This window comes from Apteryx mantelli, chromosome 1 (assembly GCF_036417845.1).
Source record: "Apteryx mantelli isolate bAptMan1 chromosome 1, bAptMan1.hap1, whole genome shotgun sequence".
Lineage (NCBI taxonomy): Eukaryota > Metazoa > Chordata > Aves > Apterygiformes > Apterygidae > Apteryx > Apteryx mantelli.
The window spans coordinates 145,748,136-145,766,908 of NC_089978.1; the positions used below are offsets into that span (position 1 = coordinate 145,748,136).

At 37.0% G+C, this 18,773-nt stretch overlaps 1 protein-coding gene across 2 annotated transcripts in view; it reads right to left on the reverse strand.

Moving 5' to 3' along the window:
* BMAL2 (basic helix-loop-helix ARNT like 2) overlaps nt 1–18,163 on the reverse strand; it is a 36,398-nt gene extending 18,235 nt beyond the window's left edge. Inside the window, exons 1-6 of one of the 2 annotated variants that reach the window (XM_067305810.1) lie at nt 17,933–18,163; nt 8,955–9,102; nt 7,590–7,625; nt 5,005–5,043; nt 2,220–2,377; nt 541–620 (exon numbers count right to left, since the gene is read on the reverse strand). In XM_067305810.1, the coding sequence (XP_067161911.1) occupies nt 541–620; nt 2,220–2,377; nt 5,005–5,043; nt 7,590–7,625; nt 8,955–9,102; nt 17,933–17,993 (522 nt within the window). In that variant the 5' untranslated portion in view covers nt 17,994–18,163. Of the gene's footprint in view, nt 1–540; nt 621–2,219; nt 2,378–5,004; nt 5,044–7,589; nt 7,626–8,954; nt 9,103–11,695; nt 14,505–17,932 lie in introns of those variants that run through there. The other variant, XM_013947727.2, reaches the window with a different exon arrangement.
* Nucleotides 18,164–18,773: the final 610 nt, after the last annotated feature.

Below are 18,773 nucleotides of genomic sequence, written 5' to 3' on the forward strand. Positions count from 1 at the left end.
CATCTTACAGGTCTTGCCAAGTTGTGTTATTGCAGCAAAGAAAGAAGAAAATAGTTGCAAATGAGAAAGCATAAAGGAGTCTGGGTGTGTGAGTGTGTGTGAAAACAGGAAGAAAGATTTTCTTTCAGATATTATTTCTACTTCTATTTCAAAATATATCTTTAAAAATTAAAACAAAGCACAGCAAACAACAGCAGGTATATTTACACGTAATTAAAAACATTTTCTATACTTGCAGGAAGAGTTTAATATCAGCATAAAAATATTTTATGTATTAATTATGCAGTTTATATACAGATTTACTATCCTCAAGGGCTGCTGTCTACCCTACCGATGCATTATCTTCCGTATCTCTTTATAAAAAAATCCTGTATAGCATACAGATACCAATACTCACCAAGCACATCAGGACACTTACTTGAAGAAGGAAGAAAAAAAAAAAAAAGAAGGAAAAAAAAAAGGCGCTCTCAAACTAAAAACTTAAGTTAGTGGCTGGCTTTAATAAGGACATCATTTGACTGAGAGTTTCCTTTTACTTACCCTAAGGATTAACTGTCTGAGCTCATCATCCTTTAAAAATGAAGGTTTATACCGAACTTCTGAATAAGAGCTAGTGGAACCTGGAAAACAGCTTATTTGTAGACATATATACAATGTCAAAAGTTACATTTTAGGGGTTATACTTGGTTCATATTTTAGAATTTTTTTTTAACCAATAGCTGAATAAAACAAAAAAAGACCTCTTAAGCATTTTCACAAGAATATGTTAGTAATTTCAAAAAAATGCTGATAGTGAACTAACCAGATATTTCCATGACCACCTTCATTTAGCACAAATCAAGGAAGCTTCTGTTCAGATATCTTTAGTGTACTGCTAGAGAAATGGTGTTATGAGAACTGGATTATGTAGAAACATTTTTGTAGACCTGTTTCAGAATCCTTAACGTTTGTTGAATCTGAATAATTCTTATGCTGTCAACTGTCTTTTGGGCATGAACAAGGCTTCATTAGCACTATATATCCAGTGATCCAAAATCACTCTATGTAGTTAAATCGCATTAACTATTGTGTGGTTGACTCGCTATGTTTATTGTTCTAGCTCCCAAGGCAAATACTCTAGAATCATTCTTAAACACTGCAGGTATTTTGGTAACTGCTTTTGTTGGTATTCTGTAACATTTCATGGTGTTCACAACTTCAATGTAATGAAAGTCAACATCTATTCTTGTAAAGTATATCAAGTTTTATTTTTTAATGTTCCCTTTGACTGCTGTTCTTGCAGGCAAAAAAAAAAAAAAGTTGAAAGATGATCGTCTGTGTCCAAAACCAACTCTTTCTTTAGTTTTACATGAATGGTTTTGGTTTCATGAAGTTACACTGCACAGGAGTTAACCTATCACTTAAGTGAGTTCTCTATGCTCCCTACCAGTGCAATTACTTAGATTAGTTCTCTTAGGTAAGCATTAACATTGTTTCCCATTGCTGAGGAGGCTTTTTTCTGATCTCATGCTTGACAAATAACTCGTCAGAAGTATTCAATATTTCATGAATGACTTGGCCTTCAACTTAAAGCTTTCCCAGATTTTAGGGGTTTTTTTTCTTTTTCTTTTTAATGTTTTCCGCATCTTCTTTTATGATGTTCTATATTTCAAAGTCATCAGCTAAACATGAAATTCCAGTGCAGGGACAAAGAGTTGATGCAGTCACAAACATGGAAACAATGAACAGGAGTACAAAGACAATGTGCTTCTCTATTAGCAGTACAGCTAGTGGTTCGGGTAGAGCACTACAGGTATTGCTGTTACCGAATGTATGAGGGAAAGTGGAGACATCACCAAACGCACATTGACTTCTGACTTAATTGCAAAGCATACTCTTAGCAGACAGAAAATATCAGACACTGAAGGATTGTTTGATATAGCAGAAAAAAAAGACAAAACAAGAAATGAAATTTTGGAAGATACAAATATGTAAATTTAAATGAAGAACAGACAAATTACAGAGAAAAACTTTTATATACGGGAAGTATACAAAATCACATGCTAACGAACAAGAAGTACAGATGTATCTAGAAATGATTATGTAAAAGTATACATTCAGAATTGAATTCAATGAGTAAACATATAAACGATGACCTTAGAGTTATTTATCATTAAAGAAAATATGTAGTATAATTTTTGTCAGAAAAAGGACTTTTAGGATCATTTTTTATAACCCACCTTTTAAAGATTTTAAGTGTTGCACAGCCATCCGTAACACTGTAAGCTTGTCTAGTTTTCGTGCCATAGGATTGCACTGAGGTATCATAGCAGACAATTCTTCTATCAGATTATTCATTTTGTCTCTTCTTCGTTTCTCTGTCTGACTGTGTGCTTCTCTAAGAAGAAGAATTATTTTAAGAAAGATGCAGAACACAAAATCTCCACCTCCACCAATGCATCTATTTAATTTGGGGAGCAGACCATACCACAAGAAATCCACTGTGTTGAAACAGTTTTTCTTACACTTTGTGTACTTGACAATTGAACTGGTTTAACTTAAACAAAGCAGCAACAGTCATAATAATGATGTGAACTATTGAGAGAAAAAGCTGTCAAGCAACAACTTGATTATGAAGACTTTTACAAAGTTGTGAAATTCTCCTTGTGACCCTTGAGGTTCAAGTGAACACCTTGACAGCTTACTGTATGCCAGAGATTATTTCATGTCATTAGTAATCACTGGAAGACATTTCTGCTTCTTGGCCCTTCTGATGCTACTTCTACCTGGCCTATGTAGCTAAGATGTGGGACTCATTCTACTAGCTTTGTTATAATGAAGAATGCTCTAAGAAGCACTTGCTAAAGTGCCTTGGAACTCCAGTTTATGAAAACTCACTGTACTCTTAGGTGAGCAATGCCTTCTTGCTACCTAGTTACCTTAAAAGTCACTCAGGTTGAAGTAAGACACAAATACAAGCATTTATTCATAGCACAGCACAAGCAACAGACAGCACATTTACGTATGCTTATAAGAGATACCGTGGAAACTGAAAGAAAAAGCCATGCCTCACCTATTTTCACTAGAGGTACTTCAGAAAGCTTCCCTTTCAGTCACAAGATAGGGTGGTAGAAAGGGTTTCAGGCTCTGTGCATACCTTATGTCTCAAGTTTTACTTCTTTGTAAGCCTCCATCCAAGAACTCAAACACAGAAAAGGGCTTCTCTTAGAGGGTTTTCATCAGAAAAACCCTCCAATTGCACATGATGGTACACATCACAAATCTATTTACATCTCAGGTCATCTCTATAATTCCTTCTAGTATGTTAGCTTTTCTAGCTAATCTCCCTCCCTCTAACATCCTCCAGCAGGTCAAAAGAAGTTTAATTCATTCTATTCCCTCCTTAACCAGAAGGCAAACTGGCCACTCAATTAAAATGAAGATCTTTTTTCTTCCTGACTGAGACCACACACAATGGTAGTGAACCAAACTGAGAGACAGTATTTTGTGTAATTGATCTCTGAAACGCTTCCTCTTAGGCATACTGTAACAGAAGTTATTAAAGGTAATTAAGTTAACTAAATCTGGCCTGATGAGGAAGAACAAAGTACAGTTTTAAAGACATAGTCTTCTATTATTTTTCTTTGGAAGCACAAAAAAAGAAATTCCCCTACCTGCAAATAAATTTGGGTCATTCATCTAAACAGTTTGCTTTTCTCTCTCCTCTAAAGTTTTATTAAAAATGTACTTTCATCAATTGATTCCCAGCTCTACAGATTGACCCAACTTTCTCTTTGTGTCAGGCAACAACAGTAACATATTACATATACTCCTTGAAATGTGAATGTCTGGAAGACAGATACAAACATTTGGGGTAACAGACCAATCTTCCACATCTGGAAGATTCGATAAGAACTTATGGAACCTAGAACAGGTGGATATAGGAATTCCAGTGATGACTGGATGATTCAAAGAGCCTTCTGTGACATTCCCCAGCTGCAAAGAAGGGAGGAAAGTAAGTTCCTCAATAAGCTTGTACAAAGAAACACTGGAGGGAGCACTACGTGTTGAGCAAAACTTCAAAATGTCTTCCAACTTTTTCAACTAAGGAACCAATACTTGAGAAAACAACCACCATACAACATGAATGTTATCAAAGCACTATACAAAACAGAATCTTGCATAGCGATTGGGATACTCATTAAAGAAAAATGAATTCTGGAGTTAAATAAAAAAGGCTGTAGAGATAACATATCTTGGAACAAACTTTGCCATTTATTTCTTCTGTTCAACTTAAACTACAAAAATATTTCATAATCATCTGTTAACATACTGTAAAAAAATGCTTTGACAGCAGAGTGGATTGTAGATTTCTGCTAGTACATCTTTGCTAACATGACAGAAAAGACGTTTTTATTCTGAAACAACTCTAGTTTTACTAAGTGGCTTGTCTATAGTTTAAAATAATTGCTTGGGTGAATCACAGTTGCATTCAGTCACACTGTGTTTCAATAAATTTTAATTTGGATTAAGACAAGATGTGAATTCAAAGTGCAATGGCAATCCCTAAACAATTCCCTATAAAAACATTTGTTCAAGAATAAGAATTCTTTGACATGCTTTAGCTGAATCCACTTTCATGTGGAATACTTCTCAAATAACTCCATGTGTATACAAACCTAAAAGAAACAATCTCCAAATTCATATAGTCTCTCTTTATATTCATCAGCTCCCTTTATACACAGCTTGAAGGACTGCATTTAATTCTTACCTTGAAAATTTTAAGCCTCGGGTTTTTGCTAATGTCTGAGGTATTTTGCAACACAACTTTAATGAAAGTTAGTAGAAAATAAAATCCCCAAGGAGGCTCTAAAAATTAATATACAAGTAGGGAAAAATAAAGGAAAAGGTGCTAAAACTGTTAAATATTTGACACTTTTAATGAAAGTAACCCACAAACTCAATTTTTTTTAGCGTCAATCTCAGTATTTACTAGCAAAATGTACTCTTCTTGTAAATTAGTACCTGAAATCTTTTATTTTAACATGTTCGTCATCTTCACTCCTAGAGAAAACAAGATATAGAGTTTTAAATTGCATATTTAATACTAGACACTTCTTTCCTCCCGTGAATTCAAGAAGATACGGGAAATTTTACAAATTTACTATCACTCCAACAAAATCAAAGCCACAAAAATTCCTAGTATCAGAATTATCTAGCAAGTGATGTATAATACAAAGAGAGAGCAAAACATAACTTTGAATGTTTACATAATTATGTGAACCTATTATGAGGATATTTCATAATTACAGGTCCATTTATATTCTAGAGAAAACAAAATTAATGGAACATCAACTAGCTGAAGCCAAGTCTTGTTTGTTTGTTTTTTTTTAATTTTGCAAGAGGTATTCTCTCTTGTGTGAATATTTCCAAACTCTCATTGCCAAAAGATAAAAACAGCACTCTTAGCTTAGATTGGGCCTAAAATATCATCCTACAGTTGCTCATGGACAGAGAAAGAAGTAAAAATTAAGTAATTTCCCTTACCATACAGTAATGACTAGAAAGAGTCTATATAATAAAATTGTAAATGAAAGAAAATCAATTGCCTGTATCATGAAAAATACTGGGCAGCAGAAAAATATAAATTGGCAAAATATAAATGAGGGCAATGATATTTTTCTCCAAAACCACTGTATTCTTCACCAACAGCTTTTAAAAATGTCATAAAGTGGCTTAATCGCTATCTTGCAAATTCAGTATAAGCATTTTTGTACTGGCAGAGAGAATTCAGAGCAGTTCCCATATTAACATTGGCTACCATTTGCTTTAAAGAGAAGGAAAACTAATACAAATATTTTTGAATATATTTGCAGCAGTATTTCAGCTTTTTAAATTTAGCAGTGGAGCCATCTCCCGCTGTACACTACGCTCCATTCCAGAGGAGACTCATTAGCCTCAGGATTGTCCCAGAAGGGGCATATGTTCTACCAGAAGGGTAGCAGGGAGACAGGCCAATCAGTCAGCTGCTGCTTCCTATGAGAAAAAGGAAGCAGGAAATAGAAGAACAGTTGGAGAGTAGAGATTTACGGAAGATCTCAAAAGCTGCTTTCAGCTGTTCCACCTGTGACTAAGTACTGACCCCTGTGAGAATACAGCAGCCAGAGCCAAATTGACACAAGATTCAGAGATCCAACTCTTCAGCCTGGGATTTTGCTACAACATAGGTTTCTTCTAGACAGTCTGGTCAACCAAAACACAAGAGTAGGTTGGGCTCACACGACCCTACGTCTTTCTTCAGTAAAACTGTTTCAGATTTAGAGGAGTTACCTATAATTGATATATATATATATATATATATATATATACACACGTACGTACATATGTATGCATTTAATAAACTTTTACCAGAGATGTGTATGTAGTATGAACCTTAACAGTTACTGGACTATTGTCCGACTGCAAGGTGAAAAGAGATAAAGGAAGCCAGACCAACTGCAATGCCACACATGGCCTAGTGACTAACTCTCCTCCCTCAGAAGCGCCAGTTAGGCAAGAAACTAGAACAATCTTGCTGCTCAAAGAAACAGTCACAGTGTTCGATAGGTTTGTATAGCCTCTGGCATAACAGCTGTGCTGTTATTGTTATAAATAGCTAGGTTAAAACTACCTTGACTACATGAACATAGGGTGAAATACTACCTCATGGCTGTAATCCAGGTGTATTTAATTTGTACAAGCAAGAATAGAATCTGGATTATTCAGAAAAAAATGTATCATCTTTTGCTGCATTTTCTAATCCGATTTATTAAACATACTTCCCTATTAAAGAGAGAAACAGAGGTCTTAAATGCAAAAAAAAAAGCATCTTTTTTCATACTTTTCCCTCATGAGCACCATGGAAAAGTCCACAAAGAGATAAACAGTTCTATCTCCAGAGAAAGATTCTAATACTATCCAATAAGCCATGCACCAAACACTGACTAGAAGGATAAAACAGAATACTGGACAGCTACACATAAACAAACATTTATTCTAAGGTAGTGGGGTGCAGAAAAAGAAATTACAAAAATAAATCACATAATTAAGACTTGTCCTGTAGTGTATATTTTCCATGATTTTTTATGCTCTGCAGCCAATCTTAATTCTGGCTTGTCACCTTGTAATTGAATTCTTTTAGCTTAGGTTTGTTAGGTATATTTTAAAAAGCACATTGACAAGGTAAAAAAAAAAAAAAGTTTAAATGGACCAGTCATAGATGAGTATGAGATGTTCCCCTCACCTCCCCAGTCTTCTTATTCCACTGTTACTCTACTTTCTTTCCCATTCTTATCTTAATTTCAGCCAGAACACGTGAAGTCTGGCAAAGTTATAAGCAAGTCAGAGTGTCGTCTTTGGAAGAAAACTTTAACAATGGATGGACCTGTCTACACTGTTCATTAGCTATATGTTGATCACCTTGTGCTGTACAAATTTGTGCCCTGCAAATTTGTGCCCTTAGACTAGCATTCCTTAAGGCAAGCAAACACACAGCTTATCTAGCCAAACAGAAGGAGAATGTGACGTTTATAGCACTGAAAATAGCAATGGGTTCATTTATAAAAATGTACCTTTTCTGAGGATCACCATCAACTTCAACTGTGTCCCTGCAGGAACAGGTAATGAAGTAAGCAGAATTTACTTGAAGCACAGAAAGATGATTTGATATACCAATGAAAAAAAGTTACAGAAAAATGTTACAGAAAAATTTCAGTGTTACAGAAAAAAGTGCCCCACACTTGAGCAATTATTCTTCAGCAAGAACATTTGTTTTTTACAAACTAATTATTAGTTCTCATAAAACAATACTGTTTCAACTGAACATTCCATTTTGGACATGAAAACTTTTTCTGACAGAAGTTTCATGATATCAGGGACTGATCCAGACTTTAGGGAAACACTATTGATGAATCCAGTATCTTCACTCAACAGGTAAAATTAACAAGTACTACTGAAAAACAACAGAGATATTTTTTCAGAAACTAATGTAGATCACTGAAAACTCCAGAAATACAAGATACACTTTAAACTGAGCTGGACAATTACATCAACATCCATAGTATGGATACATTCTGTAGATCAATGGACTATATAGAAGAGAACTGCTTTCATAATCATAATCACAAATAAGCCCCCCTCTCCCCCCCCTTAAAAAAAAAAAAAGAGTGGATCCTCCACACTAGTTTGAAGATAGTAGTAATGCACTAATCTACATGCTGGCTTGTCCTTACTTGTAACTGGCAAATAATGTTTAAAATACAGCTTAGAACAGGTCACTTTTTAAAAACAATTTTTGTCTGTAAACAATTATATGCGTAACTAACACCTGTTTGGCAGTTATTGAAGAGGACAAAAGAGTTGACAGTATCATCTCAGGAGTAAAGTGTGACCCACTTAAAGAGGTTGAGTACTAGTGCAGTAAGGTCCTCATTTTTATGTCACATTCTGTCTAGATATTTAAGTAAACGGCTGCCCTGGTCACTGAAGAAGCAGTTCTGATTCTGCAGTTCTAGATCAAAGAGCTTAACTAGTAATCTTATTTCACACTTTAAGATGATATTCTTGTGTGAGCTTGTGAGACTTCAAGCAATTTAATAACAATTTGCTACAAACAGAACTTGCCTTTAGTAGGTGGAAAAGAAACAAAAAAAGAGTTAGGATTAAAATTTCAGCATTAGAGATGCATTACCCAGATATTTCAGGCCAGGAATCAGCATTATAGATTCCTACATGTATCTCTTGGATTTAAGAAATATTTTTTTCTACAGTTTTAATCACTCAGATCTGCCAAAGAACGTATTTGGAAGAAATTGTAATAAATAATCATAGCATATATGGCATTTCAGGAAAGAGGATTAGAAAGTTACCATGTCATTGAAATAACAGATGAATGTCTCATATTTATGTTGAGGCACAAACAGAATCAATTCACTTACTGGTTATCAGAGTCACTTCCTTTGCGCTTCCTTGGAATCTCAGCCACAAAAGTGTTGAAAGACGCGGTGGCAGCAGGCTTAGTTTTTGCATTCATGAGGCTGGGGACTCCAGAAGCAATGCAAGGGTTTCCATCTACCAAGCAACTATCTGTGAATGGGGGGGGGGGGGAAGTGTCCAACAAGAGCTATAATATCATGCATCTATTCTGATTTTCATTTGGAAAAAAGAAAATTCCAGTTGGTGACTTTTAGACCTCTGACACAGATACATAAAAGCTGCACTGTTACAACATAAGTATAAAAACAGCATGTTGTCTCCCCACAGTCATAAAATGGTCTCAACAACCCAATCACCATACCAATAAAATATAACATATACCTTTCCTTCTCCTCACACAGTCTCAACAGACTACACTTAAATTCTCCAATAACTCAAACATCCTGCTGCAAAAATCAAAAGAAGATGTAGCATTACCTAGCAAATCAAAATACTGAGACTGACTCTAATTTAAACTTAAAAAATACACAGACAGCTACACTTTTTAAATAAGCTGGACATCTGCAGACTTGCTGTAACTGTTTCTGAAATAACATCTACAATTACATAGAATTCCAGTCACATACTCAAAGTAGTACTAGATATTTGTCAAGCTCTATCTCAGACTTCCCTTTAAAATTCTCCCCTCAATCAAAATGGCTTTAATTCTGGGAGGGGACAGAAGAGCAGTCACAAGCCAAAAAATCCTATCAATAGACTGGGAAAGGAAATCAGTCTCAGGGAATCTAACCACTATTGCACTTTTCCCTGTCGTGTTCTCTTCTCTTATTTTACGGAAGATCTGCTAACACTTGTCACCCATCCTATCTCAATGCATAGCTATCACAAAGCATTACCCAGTTGATGTTTAGGTACTGAAACAAAATTAATTCTGCTTCAGACGTAGGCAATCATATACGCTTCCTGCACTAGCGAGGAAAGTATCCGCTATTATACATCTAAGAACAATAAAAAATTAATTCCATGAAGGGGCAGATGAGGGTTTAACAAAGGTCATTTAATGTAGTGAGCATCTCCTACTTTTAACAGGAGGCAAAACCCAAGATGGGCACTTTCAAAATCCAGCAGAAGGGAAAACTGGATACTTTTTTCTGAGCATGTTAGCATCTGCGATGTCAGTAAATCATAGGCAAAAATGTGAAAAGAACAATACACTGCATATGGTTTTTTTCCTCTTAGGCGTAAGCACATCTTAATCAGAAATTTTACCTCCTAAGTGCTCATTTTTTGTTAGAATATTACTCTGGAGAGTTAAAGAAAAAAAATAGGCTAATACTTGAACAACAGCTTGCCTAGTCTTCCACTAATCCTCTCTCTACCAAGTCAGACTACACAGTGTCAGCCCCTTTTTCATATTTTTGAAATTTCTTTGACTATTAAATCACACAGGAAGTTCCAAAAAAAAAAAAAAAAAAAAGGCAGCAGGTGGAAAAGCAAAGAATCAATAAATACTTGACAAATAAGTAACAGTCTTTAGGCATCTGCAACAGAATGAAAATTTGGTCACTCCATATACACAACATTCACATTAGGGATATTAAAAGAAATTACAGCATAAATACAAGGATGCACATGGTATATGTTTGAAGTATTTTTCTGATTAATCATCACTTCATAACAATCTGATTTTATATTTCTCCTATAAATCCTTGCATTTATAAAACAAAAAAACAAAAACAGTTCCAAAGGCATTCTGTTTGTAAAGAGTAGTTTTAATTCACACTTACATAAACAGCAGTCTACAATTACTAGATTAAGCTAATGAAGTATAATTTATAAATATTTATGAAAGAGTACTGACTAAAGAGAAACCTAAATCAAGGACGAGAATGCTTTCAGCACAACAGATCCTTTCATCCTGTAATAAAGCAAGACAGAACAGACCCACTGACCTAAATACTCTTTTGCACACAGATGGCCAGTCTGCTTTCTAAACCACTTCCCTTTAAAAAAACAAAATGAAATTAACTGATGTATCATTTACAGCTTTCCCAAATTATCCTTCATATGATCAAAACAACCACCATTTTTCTCAAGCTCAACCAATATATTCTTAACTCTGCATCTATTTCCTCTCCATCTCCTACTAACATTCTTTTTGCTTTTTCTTAAAGAAAAACACAAGTTTTTAGATCATCAGCAACAACAATCCATTAAGAACTTGTAAACTAAAAATTTTAGGTGGTATGTTGAATTCTTAAATACTTGATATGTTGGATTCTTAAATAGTATCAAGATGACATCTTAAATTAAATGCCATGTTAAATGCCATCTAACTAAAACTTCAGTAAGATATTTGTAGCTAGCTAATCTTAGATAAAAAGATAAGGTAAGGAGTTGATATTGATCCCTGCCATGTAGAGCATGCAGTATTGACATACTCTTATTTAAAGATTATCAAAACAAACAGCAAGCCTAAAACAAATAAACAAAACAAAAAAACAAACGGAAACAAATTTTAAAGTCTCAGCACGAACACATTTAGTAGAAAAGTAGTTATTCAGAATTTAATAGACAAGACAATTTTTCTTTAATACCTAATACCCATTGAACAAGAAGCATACAGGAGGAGTTCACAAAGCTGAGTCAGCTTTGAGAAGTCAATAAAAGCGCTTTAAATTAATCTCTTGCAGCTTTCCCTAACAGCTATTGTTATGATGCTAGGTGATTCCAAGGTGCTTACCCTCTGCTTGAAGAGTGTCTTCACCTCCTATACTCTGTGATGAAAGATTCCTTTACTTCTCTGGCTATACCACTTTGTGAGGGCTGGATAAAGGATTTAGAGATCTTTTGGGTCAGAAACAGAACGAGCTAGAACGTAACCCAATACCTAGGGGGGTGCATCTATGGCAGGAAAAAGCTAGATTGACCTTTATTTGTGCATCTGACTGAATTTTTCATATTTTTAATTTTTGCGAATATTTTCATTTCACTAATATTAAAAACAAGTACCCCCTACAACATATGAAGCAAAACGAAATGTTTCCCATCTTCATAGCATGCTTGATGACCAATAGTATTCAGAAGGACTGTGCCTTATTGCAAGTTTATTTTTCTGGAAGATTTAAATCATTAGCCAAGTTTTAAACTACTGAAAAGTTTAATTTAGCTACAGAAATTTTGTTTTTCCACTCCAGAAGCCATTATTTAAACCAGGCTGGTTAGCAAGTCAAATAAAATTCCAAATGAGAAATCACACTGTTTTTATTATCATTAATACTCGTTTCAAAGTTTTGCTACTATACGGGCATAGTGATGATTGAATCTTAATGGCAAATGAATAATTCCTAGAATACATAGGCCTATTTCTGATCTAGGTTTGATTCTCAGTATTAAGCACGTATGCTTATCTCTAAGTATTAAAAATACTAAAAAAGCATAACATGTACATCAAGACAGATGAAAGTAATATTGAAAAAAGAAATCACTGCAATCATTCTCTCTCCAAAAATACAAAGCATATCACAGCATTACAAATACATCATATGAAAAACAGCTCTTCTCAGTAAATGCATTATAAATAAAAACTATTAACACTCTAGTATATTTCATAATCAGACAAAACACAGTATTTATGGAATAGTTACCAATTTTCAGTTTTAGTATACAGTTTTCACCATATCAACATACAAAACCGTATTCTACTGAACTACAACTTTTCTCATGCCTTTCTACAAAAAAATTTTACAGTCCCCAAGCGGGCTGGCAACAAAATGAACAGCTTCAGATGAGCTATATGAAATGATCCTTTGAGGGTGGAATAGGAAGTGAAGATATATGAAGCCAACTGTATCCCTGAGTTCAGCAAACGTCCTGTGTAAATCACATGCGCTGCACTCATAAACAAGACTCGAGGGACTTTGTTTCCACACTTTTCTAATGTACCTTGTACCACTTCTGCTACTGACAATAACAATTTCAAAACGTATGCCACATTTCTGAGCTGTTGTCATCACTGTCTGTTTTGAAGTTTTCAGTTCCTAAACAAATACATTCTATTAGAAAAGGCTTATGGTGAAACTCCACCAGCCTCTAAAGGCAAGATTCATCTGAGCAAATGAAGATATCCACAACTGAACTAGCCATTCTACGCGTCCTTTACATTCAACGGAGAAGAGAAGACATTTCTAGGGTGATTCATCTCAACCTAAAATAGATTCCTACAGTTGGTTAGATGAAATACAACATTTCTAGGGTGATTCATCTCAATCTAAAATAGATTCCAACAGTTGATTAGATGAAATACAATCTAAGAGTGTCGATTTCTCATCACTAATTATACAAAGACCTAAGTAACTAGCTCAGACATTGATACACTCTGTAGACATCTAAGGTAGGTGAGATGAATGCCACTCAGGGATGACTATAAAACTACTGCGCAGTTGTTAAAATGTAACATAGACAGCACCTGGTGGGTGACATGCAACAAGATCAAGTCCAAGACAATCTTTCAAACCTATAGCCTTAATTATGCACTACCATTCCACAACGTTCCTTTTGGCTAGGCACAAGGTTACTCCTCGTAGTCTTTCTTCCTAAAATATTAATATAGTATTAAAACATTTATTTTGACTTTTTTAAATTATCAAAGGGAAATAAAACAAGAGAAACATAAGCACTCCAAAAGTATAAGAAAAGTATAAGCCATGCAAATATTAATAACTTAATGACAAAAGCTGTCAATCAGCCCTCATTCAGCCAGTGTAAAAAAGAACGCCTAAACCCATCTACCAGGATATTACTGTGAAATACACTTGAAATAAATGTTAGAGTAAATAGATTTTAAAAACTCACAGGTGGCATTCTTTACATTTTGAGAAGAGATGTACACACTAGACACCTTTCATGCTTATAGAATTACTTTCCATGTTGCATCTCTACAGCTATTTAAGTTATCAATGTGGTAATGCTGGCACAACCTTTCTAAGAACAAGAAAGCATTTTCATTCCAGTTTCCTATTTTAAAACACTTTCTGGCAGAAGGAGAGGGGAAGAAAGAAATTGCTTTGCATTGAAATTCCTGAGATTACAGATGCATTTCTCCTAACGTTCGGAGAGACTGCTATGAGAAGTTTTGAATTACCAGAGTATTAAAATATTTATTTTCCCATGCTGAAGTGTATGCTTCCCTGGCACGTACATTAACCATGAACAAGAAATTCAAGCTTTGACAAATTTAAAGAAAACAGAATTGTGTTAGAAGTGAATGAACACAAGTTTTCCTTTTTTCTAACCAGATAAATAGCTTATTAAAATATAAGTCTTCTCACATGAGCTATTAGACTACATCTACATTAGTAAATACTGTGGCACATCAACAACAGGTCTGTTGACAGAAGCAGATGGTACAGAAGTCCTCATTTCTAATTTATATGTAGTTCAGGGGACTTCTGTTAAATCACATTTAGTCTGGTTCACTGGACCAAAAATCTCTACAATGCACATGTTTTAAAGCTGTCCAAGAACCAAGCATGGGTTCAATCCCTTATGTTTGGAGTTGGGAGTACATGTGGTGTGTGCCTGGAGTTACACTAACGTTCCTACACTAAAATTCCGGTGCCGTTTCTTCTGAAAGCAATCTGGTTCATTCGTATCAAAACCGCTCTGCAAACCAAACCACTGCACAGTAAGTGGGTAAGACTGAGGATTTACATCAAAAAATGCTACTGCTCTGAACCAAAATGCTAATTTTGGTTAATGCTCTGAGTACTTACTCAGTTTCAGGATCTCAGTCTAAAGTCCTTACGAGTGCAGTCACACAGAGAAGGAGAGACACACACACACAAACCTAGACAGATAAGCAACCAAAATTTTCTAAGCCAAGACCTTATTCAAGATGTCCGATTGGAATTTTAAGGTTTGCAGCACTTGACACACTCAAAATAGTTTCTTTTTTTTTTTTTTTGGAAGATCTAAAATGTCTTTGATTATCTACACACACACACACACACACACACACACACACACAGGACAGCTGCTGAGTCAAATAATAATTTCAAATAATTGTGTCATATGAACTGTTTTATTTTACTAAGGAGTTATTTTTCTACAATTATTTTAATGAATGCTTACTGCAGATGTCCATTAAAGAATGAGAAAACTATACCTATATCCTCCATATATATTTGCAGGTAAGCAAAATGCTACAACAGTATTGTACAACAAGAGGTACCAATGCCATGATATCTATCACTTTGCAGGTCCTGCACATCTGAATATATAAATGTATAAAACACATATAAAACAAACAACTATATTTTATAAGCAGGAGAGAGAGCTGTAGTCCATATATTTTTTAGGGCTTTAGAAGAAGCCATGACAAGCACCTTCCAGCTACTTACAGTGAGTCTAGCATTCCAATCACAGCCCACGCTGCACTTTCATTTAAAGTTGGAGCAACCATTTTCATAAGGGTTAAGTTGTGAAAACAGTAGAAGCGTACTTGTCTAAAACAGATTTTCTTCCACATTTTATAAGCTTCCATAAAGCAGGAGAAAGACACTGAGAATTTAGTAATGAAGTCATCTTATGCTCAATACTATTCAGAAAACAATCTATTTATAGGTTAACTTAAAAACACAACACTGGATTTGTTTCTAATAGCATGAAATGGTGAAAAGAAAAATTATTATACCCTGAATTACACAGATGAATTTAAACCAAACATATTAATATGGTCAACTGATTACTTTATGCATTCATTTTTGCTTAGTTATTTTAACCATTCACTCACAAGAAAGTAGTCAAGAATCATAACCTACCAATTAAATAATACATTTACTTAATAAATCTCAAACACCAAGTATTTGGCCAAACCTATTAGTGTATTAAAAAGTATGACCGTACCAGCTAATGAAGAGACACTACACAAGCCCTTGAAATACCACCCTGCTTCCCCAGTCACTTCCAGGTTCAAATCAGGTCACTGACAGAAATCTAGAGTCTCATATAATTTAGTTCATTACTGAAAAAAATACATCACCAATCATACAGTGCTAAAGAAATCGAGGCCAGCAGTTCCCTTGTAAGCTTTAGATCCAAATTATTGTGAGTAAAATGCTGACTTTGTCAAATCTGCTGCAGAACTTACACGGCCTTAACAGGCCCAGGAGTCCAAGAAGGGAATTTTCAGAGTATTGATATTGATTCACTTTCCACAATCACCCACAAAGTGATTTTCTTCTTACAGTGAATTTGACTCTTAGCTGATGTGAATTGTCCAGTTCAGAGTGTGTTTTTCCTAATGTGCAATAGTAACAAAAATATGTTGCTCAAATGAAAAACGACTAAGCTGACCTGGACCTATTCTAATCTTTAAGTCCTTTACACAAATTAATATATTTATATCTTTTAAAAAGTAAATTGTTTAAAAGAAACAGACTCTGTTTCTTCAAAATCTGTTAGAAGAATAGGGGTAAGCATAAATAACAAAAGAAGCCAGAGCGGGGGTGTTTCTTTCGCAATATAACATAAAAACCTATGGCTCGTTGCTTTCCCATGGCTATTTTTATATGGAAAAGTTCACATATTTTGATTTTTCTTTATTTAGATTATTTCCTTTCCTTACAATATGTGTATGATACAGAAACAGTAAATTCTCATTTTTAACACAATTTTTAGACAGCAAAAAGAAAAAACCCTACAAAAAACTCCACACTTTACTTTCAAAAACTAGATTACTTGCTACAAAATTATACCAGTATTTAAACAAACAAGCAACAACTAATCTTCATAAATTAGAAACACAGAAAGAGACAGAAAAAATACCAACTATCTCAAGACAACCAGAACCCCCATATACATTAAAAAAACACACACACATACAAATTCCCCAAATACCTGTTAAAAAGACAACAACAACAAACCCAGAAGAACCGGCACTAACTAAACAGAACCGCAGTGATGACTTACAAGCGATTTGTTCACTTCTGCAGTTCAAAACCCCGTACAAAACATGATTTCTTTTCGTCCTCAAATCAACATTCTGAAAGGAGGAAGCAACATACTCATTTCCACAGAAGGAGGAGCACAAACAGCCGCTGCTGGTTTAATCCTAGCCCTGTTTTTGCACCAGAAACTTAAAATGAACGAGAAACATCAAACCTCTGTCTCTATACAAGTGCATGCACACACACTCACACAGAGAAGCCAAATTCACTGTACTTAAAATGCTGAATTACATCTACCTGCAAAAAACCCCCCCAAAACACACTAACATATTAGGAACACATAAAACAACTAGCTGTATATCAGAGAGCGTACATTACATACTAAGTTAAATATACAGAAAAAAATAGTTTTAGTGCAGATCACTGAAGTACAATGACACATCTATAACAGCAATAACTAACCTGAGTGCGAACGTTTCTTTGGGAATGCACAACATAACACCATTGGGTCCACCACTGTGTACCTTAACTAGACTTAAACTAACTGTACCTTAACTAAACTGAACGGGGGAAATAGTTACTGGAGCTCAGGTCGATACCCTGGGCCAGAGTATGAACAGACAACAGCACAAATCCAGAAAACACAGCGCGATCCTGGAAACATAACTGCACCGCAATGAAAACAGAGGGCACATGGCCGGGCACGGCCTGCGTGGGCTCCTAACCACCAACGGCCACGCGCGGGCTGCAGACCCCCGTCCCTGCCCCGCTACCAACGGGCACACAACCCCCTGACGGTCGCGCAGGGCTCGCTCGTGCCACACCACGCAGGCAGGCAGACAGACACACACACACTACACGACACGGACAGCACACACGTACACGCGTGCCACACAGACCCACGGGCACCCCGACCCACCCGCGCGAGTCTCGCCCACCGCAACGCCCCACCCGCAGCCGTTACCCCCGCCCTCCCCTCCAACGGCTGCTCCCCCGGCGCGCTCGCGCCCCCTGCCCCCCGCTCCCCCCACCTTCCGTTGCCCGCCGCTCCTCCTCGGCCCCCTCGGCGCTTCCCGCTCCTGCCTCGGCCATGGCGGGCTGCCCGCGCCCCGCTCCACAGCGCCCCCAGCACCGGCGGCATGCAGGAGGTGAACTAAGGTGAGGAGAAGCTGCCCGTCCTGCCCGCCTGCTCGGGGGAGGGTCCACAGACGCCCTGCCAGGCTTCCACCGTCACCAGCATCGCCTCAGCAGCGCCGCCGCCGGCGCCATGCCCCCTCCTCTCCCCGGCCCGGCCCGGCCCGGCCCGGCCCGGCCCGGCAGGACACTTCTCGCGAGACTTCCGCCCGCCCACGCGAGCGCGGAGGGGGGGAGGGGGGCCGGCGGGCGGCGGCCGCCCGCAGCCCTCCCGGCGCGGCGGCAGCCCTGTTGCCGGTGACAGCAGTGCCCCGGGGTGGCTTTTCCCGGCTCCCCCCGGCGTCTCGGGAGGACGGGGGGGACAGGCCGCTTCTGAGCCTCGCAGCCTGGGGCCTGTGGCGAAACTGCTGTGCCTCGCGGTGTGTACCTGTTGCGTTGCGAGCGTGCTGTGCCGACCACACCGTATCGCAGGGAGGATCAGCGTCTGGGAGGAATTTAGGTCGGGAGGAAGGTCTTTGGCTCGCCCCGTTAGTCAGAGCAGAGCAAAGAACAGTCATGCATGTGAGCACACACTAACGTAGAAATAGAGGTAACTCTTACTAATATGTTAAGTTGTGTTAATGGGCCTGGATTCCACTAGATGCTCGGGGTGTAGCTATGTTCTTAGCTTATCAGGAGTGCGCTTCTGAAATGAATCTACCCGGCATTCTCGCTGTGCTTTGGTTCACATCCTGGAGT